Source organism: Tupaia chinensis, unplaced genomic scaffold (genome assembly GCF_000334495.1).
Source record: "Tupaia chinensis unplaced genomic scaffold, TupChi_1.0 Scaffold000489_1, whole genome shotgun sequence".
Lineage (NCBI taxonomy): Eukaryota > Metazoa > Chordata > Mammalia > Scandentia > Tupaiidae > Tupaia > Tupaia belangeri.
The window spans coordinates 3,285,048-3,299,656 of record NW_006160001.1 but is presented as its reverse complement, the minus strand read 5'-3'; the positions used below and the strand labels follow the sequence as shown (position 1 = coordinate 3,299,656).

Here is a 14,609-nt window from a genome sequence, read left to right as displayed (position 1 = left end):
TAAAGCACAGTAACAGAGGCTTAAATAATAAGCAAGAATTTCTCAACAATTTATGGGCAAGTTTCAAAGATGAGTGTGCAATTTGTTTTCCTGGAAACCCTTAAAAATAATATGGCTGAGCCAGCCATTGGCATGATGGTTAAGACAGCTGGATCCCACATGGCCAACTGCACCATTAGAGTCCCAACTCAGTGGCTTCAAAAACACACTAGGCGCAAGTGTGTGTACATGCCAAAAATCCCAAGAGGAGAATAGAGGAGAAGGAATTGTGGCATGGCCATTCCCCTTGAGGGGTATTTTCTCACTCTCTCTCTCTTTCATCTCTCTCCAGTAAGCATATACACACTACAGCAACAGTTAAAATAATGTCAATCCAATAATTCCAAACTATTTAAATCTCAAGATTGAGGTTAGTACTTAATCTCAGAAAGGACAGTACTTAATTTTTTTTTTAATGAAAAAGTAAAAGAGAGGGGCTGGCAGGTAGCATGGTGGTTAAGGGCACTAGACTCCTCCATGGCTGACCATGGTTCAAGTCCCGGACCTGGTGGCTTGCTTTTTCACTTTCTTTCTCTCTCTCTCACTCTGTCCCTATCTGGTCAAATTAAAATAAATAAATAAACAAATAAATTTAAATAAAATAATCCTTTTAAAAAAATAAAAGAGAAAGAGAGAGAGAACAAATGTGAGAGGGAGAGTAGGAAAGAAGATAGGTATTTTTTGGCAGAGACTTGTCATACTGGGCCAGGAACCAAACCTGAGTTTCCCATGTAGCCTCAGCCACCAGGCAGTGGCACTGTCAGGCTCGTGACACTACAGCTGGGCATTCGTATTGTGATAGCACAGAAAGTGAGAACTGCTGTGACTAGAAATCAGCTTATTGGTTGTATGAAAATATTGAAAAACTAGTTTCCAAAAGACATGGAAGTTTATTAAGAGATTTCAGAGGATAGCAAGTGGCATGGTAGAAAAAGTACGGGGTTCCCACATGACCAACCGTAGTTTTTGAGTCCCAGACCTGGAGGCTTGAAAATCACCACAAATGATTGATTGATAGACAGATAAATGTTAAAAGAGAGAGATTTCAGTTGTACCTTTTATAGACTTGTATGTTACTTTTTTCTTCCACTGGCAAAGCTTCAGAGATTGTATCTGCTGTATCTGCATCACTATGAACCAGAGAATTCCCCACTTCTGTGAGTGTACTTCTGCTCACACTAGTTCCCAGGGAAAATCTGTCAAAACCTGGAGGAGCCTCATCTGCCTTTTCTTCTTCAATTGGTTCCCATACATTCATCTCAAAGGAACCTATGTTTCTCTGCACACGTTTTAGGGCTTTCACCCTCACTTTATGGATAGAATGCATGACTACAGACATCATTTCCTCAGTCTGGGGTCCTAGGAAGAAGAGAACAAAAAGCTTTATGGTTCATTAAAACGTTTCAACTCGAGACGTAGGGGACTCAGTTCTGGGCCTTCCTGGTGACAGGAAACCTAACTGACAACTAAGGCTAATTTCCACATTCTTACATTTTTTTTCTTCAGTATTCACTGGTATTTTCCTTCAGTTTTCACAGGAAAGCTATGGTCTACATTCAATGGTCAAACTGCAGAAGTTAAAGATCCATTAAGAACAAGATAAAAACCCAAACCCTATTTAAAAAAGAAGTATGTCCTGGAAAAAATATATAAGTAATTTAACTATCTCGGCCCAGCAGTGGTGTAGTGGTTAAGGTGCCAGATTTCATATGGCCAACTCCACAGTTCGAGTCTTGGACCTGGTAGCTTGAAAGACACAACAGGCACAGGTGCATGCGTGCTCAAAATCCCAAGAGAAGAATGGACAAGAAGGGACTATGACATGGTCATCCCCTCTTTGGGGGGTGATTTCTCACTTTACCTCTCTCCCTATCTCTCCATGTCTCTCTCTGGGGAGCATATAGACCCTACAGTGAACTACCAAAAAAAAATTTCCACATCATCATCTTGAGTGATAAAATAAAATCAGATGCAAAAAAACCCCAAAAAACATAAAAGGAGAATACCAGTTTTCAATAAATACCTACAATGTGCAAAGCATAATAAGCTCATTTTATATACTGTATCATTTCTGTTTTGATTTGGTTTTTAGTTTTTTGTTTGTTTGTTTGTTTGTTTTCCTATAGGATGTGTCTACTTGCCAGAGAGAGACAGGGAAAGTGAGACTGCCAGACTGAAATCTCTTCTCCTCCATTCTCTTCTCAAGACTTTGGGCATGCATGCATATATGCCCAGTATGCTTTTCAACACACCAAGTCCAGGACTGAAATCAAGAAGTCAGCTATGTAGATTCAGTCACCTTAACTACAATGCTACCCTAAAGGTTCCTATATCCTATCTTTTTCAATTCTCTCTCAATACACATTCATAAAGCAAGTAATAATATACCCATTTTAAAAATAAGGAAATGAGGCTCAGAGAGACTAAACAGCCTAAGGTCACAATTGGTTCTAAAGCAGCAGAATTAGATCTTACACAATGGGCAGGTGCTTGTAGCTTCTCTTATTCCTACCTCTAGAGAAGGACAAATGTGCATAAATACATAAGCAACTGAAAAAAAGGCTTTCAAAATAAAAAGAGAAACTTCAGCAATTTATCTACTAGTTAACTGATAAACAAGAAATACCTTTCACAACACAATGTCTGAGTCTCTGTTGAAGAGAGTGGAATTTTTCTCTTAATGGAACCCTTATGTCCTCAGGATTGGGAAATGCTTTCACAAAAATTTCTGCTACCTTCAGAAAAAAAATTCTGTTAAGTGTTATGAGTTATGACTTTTTTCCTTGTAATTCCTTAAACATTTTAAAATAATGTATTCATTTATATTTTTTAAAATAATAAACGTAAGTAATGTGGTTGTAATATTAATGTACATAGGTAGTTTTCTTTCATATTTATATTCCTGCTTTAGGTTACTTCAAAACACAAATATGTATTTATTACTAATCTTTTCACAGCAGGCCAAATCTCTTTGAGAATAAATCTGCTGACTAGAGTTTAGCATCAGCTATTTTTTTATTTTAAAATATTTAATCAACAAATTAAAGCTGTGTATATTCAAGATGTACAATGTGATGATGTGATATAAGCATGCATTGTTATACTGCCATAGTCAAATGAACTAACACGTGTGTGGTGCTAGATATGTTCATTACTATGACTGTGGTGTATGTGTGTGTGTGCACATGCATGTGTACCAGCATGTGTGGTGAAACACTTATTTTAGGTAATAATATACTATTATTAACTATAGTCACCTTGGATGTCAAGACAGACATTTGATACACAGAACTTAATCAACTTAAAACTGAAAAGTTGTATCCTTTGACCAATATTTTCCTCTTTCCACTACACTCTCATCCCTGGCAACCACCATCCTACTTTTCTGTTCTTATGAGTTTGACTTTTGTGGATTCCACATGTAAGTGAGATCAGACAGCATTTGTCTTTGTGCACCTGAAGGATGTTATGCTAACTGAATTAAGACAAGAACCAGAAAGGCAACATAATTCTTAATTAAAAACTAAAAAATCTTTTAAAGTCTCTTATTCTAATTTAATTTATTTTCACCTATGATCATATTACCTTTCTTACTGGTGGCAATTCTCCAATAAGGCTCAAAATTAAATCTTGAATAAGTTCTTCGATATTAAAAAAACGAGAGAAAGGTAGCATTCTATGAGCCCATTCCACTGCACTGAGACAGTGCTCAACCACACAAGAATCAAACTCCACTTCGAGGTCCTAAATGGATATTGAGAAAATTCATGTCCTTTTCAGGTTAGATGGAAAGACCAGGATGGTGAAAGAAAGTTTTGCTTCAAACAGTAAAATCTCTCATTAAACAATAATTTCCCAAGTAATGTTTGTTTATTGTTTTATTCTTGTGCCAGTAAATACCTTTTCTTCTCTCACATTTTCTCTTGCTTTCTGATATTGCCTGCAACTATAGGATAAGTTATCACGGATATGCAGCATCCAACACAAAGCACAAAGTTCTCTGAAGCAACCTAAAACAGGAACACAAATAGGAAAGAAAACTGTATGAGTATGTACATTAATACCATAACTACTTAATAGTATGCTGCTTTTTTTATTTTCAAATAAATTCTTTTTTCTTTTCTTTTTCTTAGAGGTTTTTGCTATAGGGCCCGTGTGCTCGCCAGACAGAGAGAGAGAGACAGAGAGATAGAAAGCGAGAAATCACCCCCCAGGGGGGGTGGCCATGCCACAATCCCTTCTCCTCCATTCTCCTCTCGGGCACACACGCACATGCACCTGGCGTGAGTTTAAGCCACTGGGTCCGGGACGCAAACTGTGGTCGACTACGTGGGAGTCCAGCGACATAGCCATTATGCTAACTGCTGGTCCCCAAATAAATTCTTTTTTCTATTATAAAAAAACACATGCTCTTTTTATACACACCTTATATAAAAGTCACTGGTCAGATCTTTCCAGAATTTTATGAATATTATTCTAGAATACTTCATACATATTGATTCCATGAAAATATTAACATATTCATAGAGTAAATAAATTACTCAATTTATTATCAGTTTGCTTGTTTTATAACTTCCTAGTATACTGTAAATATTTTTAAAAGCCAGTATATATGGATATATATTACACAGTTCACTTTTTTGGAAAATCACTTAATGAAATACATTTATGTATAAAATTATTTTAAAGCTAAAATAATTTCCAATATTAAATAATTTTATTAAAAGCAATAAAAGTATACAAAGATATAGAAAATCATACTATGTATGCTGCTTTACAACTGCCCTTTTTTGGAGTTTATCTATTTCTTCCATGAGTAAGCATGAGAAAGACAGAACCCGCAACAGGGTCTTGACACTGCAATCCACCCACTTCAGGTAACCTTGGATCATGGCACATACATGTCTAACACACTTGGGGAGGCCTCGGGACAAGAATCCAAAGCTTCCTATGTGGGTTGGTTTTACAAAATATCACTTTTTACTGTTGTGCCACTATCTGAGCTCCTGAAACTAGCTTTTTTTACCCCTCAAGATATCCAAAGATTTTTTTTTTAAAGGTTTTTGCTATAGAGTGATGTGCTTGCCAGAGAACGAGGGAGACAGTGAAAGTGAGAAATCACCCCCAGGGGGAATGATCATGCTACAATCCTCCATTCTCTTCCTGTAATTTTGGACATGCACACACATGTGCATGGCATGATTTTCAAGCTGTGGGGTCCAGTACATAAACTGCAGTCAGCCATGTGGAAGTCCAGTGCCTTAACCACTACACTACCTGCTAGCCTCACTTGTATATCTTTTCATACTAACTCTACTGCCAATGCAGTATGGAGCATCATGATTTAATTATACACAATGCAATCATTCATTATCTAGTTAGCAAAACAATTTTCCACCGTTCTACTAAACTTTTATTTCCTTTATTATAACTAAAGTGTAACCATATCAATAACAACATTGAATGTCAATGGATTAAATTCCCCAATCAAGAGACATAGACTGGCCAAATGAATTAAAAATCAGAAACCCTCCATCTGCTGCCTACAAGAAACCCATCTCATGGATAAAGACATACATAGACGAAAAGTGAAGGTCTGGAAAAAGGTATTCCATGCAAATGGAAACCAAAAAAGGGTGGGAGTCATACTGATTTTGAACAAAATAGGCTTTAAGACAAAAACTGTAAGAAAAGATAAAGGGTATTATATAGTAGTAAAAGGGCTAATTCACCAAGTTATATCTATAACAGTTATATATCTCTATGCACCGAACTCAGGAGCACCCAAATATGAAAAGGAAAGACTGCTAGATCTAAAAGGAGACATAGACTGTAACACCATAATTGTTGGAGATCTCAACACCCCATTATCTCCTTTAGACAGATCAATGAGACAAAAAATAAGTGAAGAGACTCAGGACCTAAATGACACCATAAAACAGATGGACTTGATAGACATCTATAGAACTTACCACCTAAAAAACACAAACTGTTTTCTCAGCCCTGCATGGTACCTTCTCAAAGACTGATCACATGATAGGGCACAAAACCAGCCTTTACAGATTCAAAGGCATAGAAACTATATCCAGCATCTTCTCTGACAATGTTGTAATTAAACTCGATATTAATCTCAGGAAAAGCCCTCAAAAATATACAAATACATGGAAACTAAATAACCTACTTCTGAATGACCTCATGACTACTACAGAGATTAAGATGGAAATCAAAAGATCCATGGAAACTAAAGATAATGAATACACAAGTTTCCATAATCTACGGGATACTGCAAAAGCAGTCATAAGAGGGAAGTTCATAGCAATTAGTGCACACCAGAAAAAGATGGAAAGTGGCAAAAGGTCATTCTACACTACTGTTTTGTGATTAATATGGTATTTTCCTGTAGAAGGATAAAGGTAATCCCCTAAAACAGTGATTCAAGCCTTAATTTTTTTTTTTAATTTTTTTGCCAGAGGGTACATGTGTGGGAAAGAGACAGAGAAACAGTGAAAAAGGGAAAGTAAGGGGGCATATCCCTCCAGAGGGTATGAGCACAATGCAATCCCTTCTCCACTTTTTCCTCATTTCTGGGTTTTTGGGCACGCGCGCACACACACACGCACACAGCATGTCCTTCAATCTGCTGGGTCTCGGATTTACACTTTGTAATTAGCTATGTGGCATCCAGCTGCCGTAATCACAACACCACTGCCTGGTCTGCCTTAACTTTTTTAAATGAACCATATTGGGTCTGGGATTCGAACCATGCAAGTGGCTGTTTGAGACCCAAATAAGTATTTAAATACTGTGTGTGTGTGTGTGTGTGTGTGTCTGTGTGTGTGTGTGTGTGTGTATGAAATCCCCATGGAGTGAAGAAATGTATGACACGGGACTGTGGTATGAACATGCCTCATTGAGGGGGTATTCTCTCCTGGTCCGACCCCATCTGTCTGGTAGTGGACATGCCCTCTAGCAATTAAAAAATTGTTCAGATCTTTATTTAAATAATTTCATATGGCTATGTTCTACTTCTTAGCAAATATCTTTTAAGTGGAGTTGTGAATTCCACTAATTTCTTATAAAGATTTTTTAAAAATAAAATAGATGGAGCCAGCTGGTGGTATAGTGATTAAGGTGCTGGACTCCCACAATGACAACACAGTTAGAGTCCCAGACCTTGTGGCTTGCTCTCTCATGTACTTTCTCTCTCACTCTCTCTCTGTCTCTCTGGTGAGCACACGTGCCCTACTGCAAGTTTTTAATAATAGTAATAATAATAACAGTAAATAAAATTAAATTATTTAAAAATAATTTTTACAAAAAAGTAACAAAATAATACCAAAAGGTTCAAGGTCTGTCCACTTAAAATATCCTAAGTGTCAGGGTCAGCAGGCAGCTGGTAGTTAATGTGCTAGACTTCCATGTGGCTGACCACAGTCCAAGTCCCGGACCCAGTGGCTTGAAACTCACACCAGGCACATGTGTGCACATGCCCAAAATCCCAAGAGGAGACTAGAGGAGAGAGACTGAGGCATGGCCACCCACCCTGGTAGGGGTGATCTTGCTTCCTGTCTCTCCGTATTTCTCCATCTCTCTGGCAAGCACATGTGCCCTATAGCAAAAATCTCTCAACAAAACAAAACAAACAAAGAAATAAAAATAATCTAAGTGTAAGATAATGACTACAGGGAGTAGCCAAGCAGTATGGAGGCTAAGGCAGCTGGATCCCACATGACTGACTACTTGACTACGTTCAAATCCCAGCAGCTTGAAAAACATGTCGGGCATGTGTGTGTGCATGCCAAAAATCCTGAGAGGAGAATGAAGGAGAACAGATTGAGGCATGGTCATCCTCCTGGGGGTGCTTTCTTACCTTCTCTCTTTTTCTCCCTCTGTCTCTCTCTAGTGAGCATACATGCCCTACAGCTAATAAAATAATAAAAATAATAAAGAAAATGACCACAGAAAGGCATTTTGAGTGCTAAAATTCCAAACTTAATAAGGCAATGACAATAATGGCATAATTATCACAATTTGTTTTGTATGATAAGTTTTTAATTTAATAGTACACATATAATATATATATATTTACATGATTGTTAAAACACAGTATTGACCTGTAAACACAAAGTAAAATATTCTGCTCTATATTCTGAAGTGAAACAGTGGTTTAAAATTTTCCCAAATCAAATGAAAATTATATCATTACTTATAGTTAGGCTTAATTTCTAAGCAAGCAGTTCATTTTGAACAAACCTATTGCTCTAATGGAGACTTCATCAAGCTTGTGGTCTCCAGCTGCTCCAGGTCTAAAGAACATAACACTTCCTTTACAGTAATTAAGTAATGACTCAGGGAAAGGACTCAATGAAGGAAGAGACCCTTTTATACGAATCTGAAAGTAAAGAATGACAGAATATGTTAATTTTCAATAGTATAAATCATTTTTAAAAGAATTATTTAATTTTATTTATTATTATTTTACATGACCAGAAGGAGAGACACAAAGTGAAAAGGCAAGCTGCCAGGTCTAGGATGAGAACCATGGTCAGCCATGTGGGCATCCAGCACCTTAATCACCATGCCATCTGCCAGCTTCGTATAAATCATTTTTAAGGAAACTATAAAAGAATAAACATGTAAACAAACCAACAGAATGGAAAACAAAGCACAGTTCTACTTTATAACGAAAATTAGTTGTATTTTCAGTAACTTTGTTTGGAATTTTTAAGTTTATTTATTGGGTTGTCAGAAAAGCCCTGACATATTTTTTCTGTTTCTACGCAAAAAGGTGTCATGGCTTTTCTGACAACCTAATATTTTATTCATTGTATAGGTTGTGTGTACAATATGAGAGAAAGAGACAGACAGGCTCCTCAACAAGATCTCATCATACCGCAATCCCCCTTGGCCGGCCCTGTAGCTCTTCAGGAACTTGGGCACGAGCATACACATCTAGCAGGTTTTCAGGCTGATCTAGGGATCTGAATGCATAGTAGATCAGTGGCTTCAAATACGGCAGTTCAGTTTGCTGCCGACTGCACCACCAGCCTGGACCTGTTCACAACTTTAACTTGAGCAATATACTAGATCATATTTCAAAAGAGAAAAAAGATTCAATTAAATCATTAAGTATTTTCTTGTCACTCAATTTTTCCTGTATGAAGGAACTGAATACTTTTTGTCCCTGACTTTTCCCACAGGCATAATAAGGAAAAAGAAATTCAAGTACCTAAATCTCATCCAAATAAAACAATGTGCAGTATTTAAAAACAATTACAGGGTCCAGCAAGTGGCATGGTGGCTAAGACTCTGGACTCCCATATAGCCGAAGTCCTGGACTTGGTGTGTTTCTCTTTCTCTCTGGCCAAAGTGAAGAATAGTGATGCTAAATGAAATTAAATAAATAATTCTTGGGAAAAAAAATATAAAATAAAAACAATTACGAAAACTATATCTAGGGCTCAGCAGCTGGACCTGGTGGCTTAAAACTCACGCTGGGTGCATGTGAGGGGACTGAGGTATGGCCGCCTCCTTGGAAGGTGATTTCTCGCTTTCTGTCTGTCTCTCTGTCTTTCTGGTGAACACATGAGCCCTATAGCCAAAAAAAAAAAAAAACCTCTCTCTCTAAAAAAATATAAAGTAAGTGCTAAATGAGGTAAAAAGTTGAAGAACTTGAAAGAGGGTGGATATGACCCAAACTCACTAAAATTGAAATAAGCAGACACACATGCCATATGCTATAGTGCAAGGAAGTATAAAACACTTACAAGGATTCACTTCTAAGAAAAGTTGAATCTGAATCTAATCAAACTTCTCTACCTCGATGTGTCTAGATTCATAACCAGATAACGGGAAATAAAAAGGAAGAGGAGAAAGCTAAATAAAACTAAAGAAGAAATGATCAGATAATTCTAAAAATACAGTACATGACAAATTACTCCGTTTCTCCAATAAATCAAAACATTTTTTAAAAGGATGGGGGTTGTTACAGATCAAACAAAAGAGACTGAAGAGACATAAACCTAGGAAGTATTAGCAGCAAGGCTTGCAAGTCCATTTTCTCCCTCAGAAAGGTGTGATCTAACCAAATGCCCTTGTAAGCTTGCTAATGACAGACTTCCTGTCAGATACACTAATGGAGTTTACCAGCAGGATGGTACTAAAAGGCAGAGAGCAGAGCCAGCAAGGAAACAAGAACTTTAGTCCTACAGCCGCATGAAACTCAACTCTGCCAACAGCCTGAATGAGCCTGAAAATGGATTTTTCCCTAGAGTTGTCAAGAGGAACAAAGCTGCTACCTCAATTGGCCTTTTGAGACTAAGCAGAGACATGGCTCAAACTGTGATATAATAAATAGATGTTGTTTTCAGCTGTGTAACTTTTAATAATTTGTTAGGGTAGAAATAGAAAACTAATACAAAATCTTTCTTTTGGCACCATTTATTTTATTGAGATATAATTCACATAAAATAAAATTCACCTTTTAAAAGTATATGATTCGTGGGACCAGTAGTTGGCGTAATGGCTATGTTGCTGAACTCCCACATAGCCGACCGCAGTTCGAGTCCCAGACCTGGTGGCTTAAACTCACGCTGGGCACGTGTAAGTGTGTGCCCAAGATCCCGAGAGGAGAATGGAGGAGAAGGGACTGTGACGTGGCCATCCCCCTGGGGATGATTTCTCGCTTTCTCTCTCTCTGTCTCTCTCTTTCTGGCAAGCGCACGCACCCTGTAGCAACCTCTCCAATAATAAATAAATTTTAAAAAAATAAAAGTATACAATTCAGGGGCTGGCAGGTGGTGTGGTGGTTAAGGGTGGTGGACTCTCACAAGGCCAACCACGGTTTGAGTACTGGACCTGGCAGCCTGCTTTCTCACTTTCTCTCTCTCTCACTCTGTCCCTCTCTGGTCAAATAAAAATAAATAAATAAATAAATAAACTTAAATAAAATAATTCTTTAAAAATAAGTATACAATTCAGTAGCTTTTAGTATATTCACAAAGTTAAGAACCATCACTACTTTCTAATTCCAGAACATTTTTATTACCTCAAGAAGAAAATCATTAGCAATCATTTCCTATTTCTCCCTCTCTCTAACCACTGGCAATCACTAAACAATTTTCTGTCCCCACTGTGAAAGCAAGATACCCCTAGAAAGAGTACAATTTTAGTTCACATTTTAATGGTATTGTATGTACATTTCAAAATTCTCTCTCTCAAAAAAAAGGCTACTTTCCAAAAATATTTGATAACTTCTCAAAGTCTTTTTTTATAATTAATTAATTATTTTAATTTGACCAGAAGAAACACAAGGCGATAGGGGGAGTGAGAAAGCAAGCCACCCGGTCCAGGACTCAAACCGTGGTCAACCATGTGGGAGTGTCCGGCGCCTTAACCACCACACTACCTGCTGGCCCCCACTTCTCAAAGTCTTCCTAAAGGTTTTTACTAAAACGTTGTACATATTTGTTTTTAAATTTAATTTTTTTATTATGATTTCAGGTTTACATAAAACTGATATACTATCTTTGTGGGCTACAATATGGTTCTTAAAGGCATATATCAAATAAAGATATCCACATTTTCATCATCTTCAACAGCGAGTATTACATTATGTTGTGTACATTTGTTAATCGTCCTACTTATTTTTTTTTTAATTGTCAGACGGTGTGTGCTTGCCAGAGAGAGACAGTGATAAAGAGGTTAAAGTGCCCCTAATGGGCACTGACCTTCTCCTTCATTTCTCCATCCTGTTGGGATTTGGGGAATGCACACACTCAGGTCCAGTATATTTTCCAAGCCAACCAGGCTAGAATTCAGACCACGGTCAGTTACGTGGAATCCAGCTCATTTTAATCACTAGGCTATGGGACTGGCTTATCTACTACTAGGTGTTTTGTTTTTGTTTTAAATATTATTGGTTGATATTTTTTATTCTGCTGTGATACACCATCCTGCATTCTCTTCCCCTTATTTACATGCATTCTTTTTTTTTTTTTTGAGAGGTTTTTGCTATAGGGGGCGTGCGCTTGCCAGACAGACAGAGACAGAGACAGAAAGCGAGAAATCACTCCCCAGGGGGGATGGTCCCTTCTCCTCCATTCTCCGTTCGGGATCTTGGGCACGCACGCACACGTGCCCGGCGTTGAGTTTTAAGCCACCGGGTCCAGGACACGAACCGTGGTCGACTACGTGGGAATCCAGCAACATAGCCATTACGCTAACTGCTGGTCCCTTTACATGCATTCGTGAATTCATTTGAAATTATCCCACAGGGACAGGGCCAGCCCTGTGGCCTAGTAGTTAAGGGAGATCAATCACATATGGTTGATCATGGTTTGAGTCCTAGAGTCTCTGGCTTGAAAAACACTCGGGGTCTGTATGTGTACCTGTCCCAAATCCTGACGGATAGGGAAATGGAGGAGGGATTGTGGCATAACTATTGAAGGATGCTTTCTCTTCCTCTCTGTCTCTGTTTCTGTCTCTCTCTCTGGTGGGCAGACACAACCTCTGGCAATTAAGGGAAAAAAACATGAGAAAAAATGATCTCACAAACCCTCCCTGCCAAGCAGCCCCTGCATCTACCAAAACTATCTCTATTTCTATGCTTTTGAGTCCTTCAGTTTCCTCCACAGAGTGTACACTTCAGTATGTGTTATGCAGGGACATATACTAGGGGTTGTTGGAAAAATCATGACATATTTTTTTCTATGCAAAAATGCATCATGACTTTTCCAACAACCCAACAGTACTCGTCTTTCATAGTCTGGCTGATTTAATGTAGCATTATATTTTCTAGATTTGTTCATTGTATCAAATGACAAGACTTTGTTTTTCTTTATGGCTGACTAATATTCCATTCTGTGAATGTACTGTATTTTCCCATTTATTGGTTGCTAGATACTTAGGTCAAGTCAATGACTTAAGCTACTGTGAATAATGCTGCAATAAACATGGATGTGCAAATGTCTCTCTGATTGAGTGATTTCCTGTCCTATGGGTATATACTCAATATAGGTAAATACCCAAAGGCAGGTCTTACAGTAATTCTATTTTTAGATTTTTGAGGAAACTCTTTACTGTTTACCACAGTAGCTGTATTTTCCACAGTGGCTGTACTAACTTACATACACCCATCAGCAATGCATAAGGATTCCCTTTTCTCCACAACCTCACCAGCACTTATTTTTTGTGCTTTTGTTTGTTGCTTGTTTTTAATCATAGCTGCTCTGACTGAGCTTAGGTGAAGTATCATTGTGGTTTTGATTTGCATCTCTCTTATTTTAAGGGATGTTGAACATTTGTTCACATACTTCTTAGGCATTCACATGTCTTCCTTTAAGAATTGTCTATCCAGGGGCCGGCAAGTGGCATGGTGGTTAAAGGCGCTGGACTCCCACATGGCCAACCATGGTTCAAGTCTCGGACCTGGTGGCTTGCTTTCTCACTTCCTCTCTCTCTCTCTGTCTCTCTCTGATCAAACTGGAAAATAATAATGATAATAATAATAAATAAAGTTAAATAAAATAATTCTTTAAAAAAAAAAAAAGAATTGTCTATCCAGATGAACTGCCTGTTTGATTGGATTATTTTTCAGGTGAGCTGAGTTCCTTATATATTCTGTTAGTCGATCCTTTGTCTGAAGGACATTTTGTCTGTTTTTTATAATGTAGTTAGTTTGTTCCTTTAAAGATTTCCTTATTCTTTCACTTTTCATGTGCCCCTGCATTCCTTTCAGCATCTGAAGGAGTATGTATTTCTTCCCAACCTCTGGATTAGGCTATTTCAGTGGTGATAACATTTTTTCTTCAATTTGAGCTCTACTTATGGGAGACTTTATGTATTTTCAGAGATACCAGTGAGGATACTGGGGCCTCCAGGGCAGTGTTTTTAGGTTCTAGGGGAAGTTGGCGTTGTGTACTGGTGTTCCACCTGTAAGGGGTGGGGGACTCCCTTGAATCAATGGTACTTGGTGTCCTATAGTGTGGTTGCCAGAGTTTTCAGACCCTGGGTAGGGAGCAGGATCCTCCTCTATGGGAGGCAGTGAGTGAAAGAATCAGCTGAAAATAAATAACACCCTCTGGATTGGACGGTTGCATACAGAAAGGATGTAGGTGTTGGTTGAGAACTCATGACTTAAAGGGTGGTAAGTTGTTTAGTTAGATAATTGTGTGCAAGCCGTGGAGACAGAAGAAGCTGCCCACTCCAGTGCCTGATTCTCTCCATGGCCATGGCAGCCTTTTGCAGGTAGACTGATACAGGCAGGAGCTGTAGGTATAGGACAGGGCTAGACACACCCTCTTGTGAGACTATAAACCTGTGTGGGAACTATGTACCACCTCTGTGCAGCTGGGAGGCAGGGCAGTGGCTGCTGTAACTTTGTGTGGCTAGAGGGCAGAGCTAGAGTAGGTCTGCCTACTGGGTCAGAGAGCCAGGCTGTGAACCAAAGGGAACTTCAGAAAATGCATACCTCCGGCTGGCAGGACCAGCGACTGCTGCCTGTGTCTCTGCACCTGGAGGGCAGGACTGGAGCTGCCATGTGTCTGTAAGACCACAGGGTGAGTGAAAAC

The 14,609-nt window shown here is 38.5% G+C and overlaps 1 protein-coding gene across 1 annotated transcript in view; it reads right to left on the bottom strand.

Annotated features, from left to right (window-relative positions):
• The window catches only part of CPLANE1 (ciliogenesis and planar polarity effector complex subunit 1), a 182,135-nt gene that overhangs the window by 99,980 nt on the left and 67,546 nt on the right, over positions 1–14,609 (bottom strand). Inside the window, exons 20-24 of the mRNA XM_027774878.1 lie at positions 8,293–8,431; positions 3,940–4,049; positions 3,625–3,783; positions 2,666–2,774; positions 1,095–1,398 (exon numbers count right to left, since the gene is read on the bottom strand). Of these exons, the coding sequence (XP_027630679.1) occupies positions 1,095–1,398; positions 2,666–2,774; positions 3,625–3,783; positions 3,940–4,049; positions 8,293–8,431 (821 nt within the window). The remainder of the gene's footprint in view (positions 1–1,094; positions 1,399–2,665; positions 2,775–3,624; positions 3,784–3,939; positions 4,050–8,292; positions 8,432–14,609) is intronic.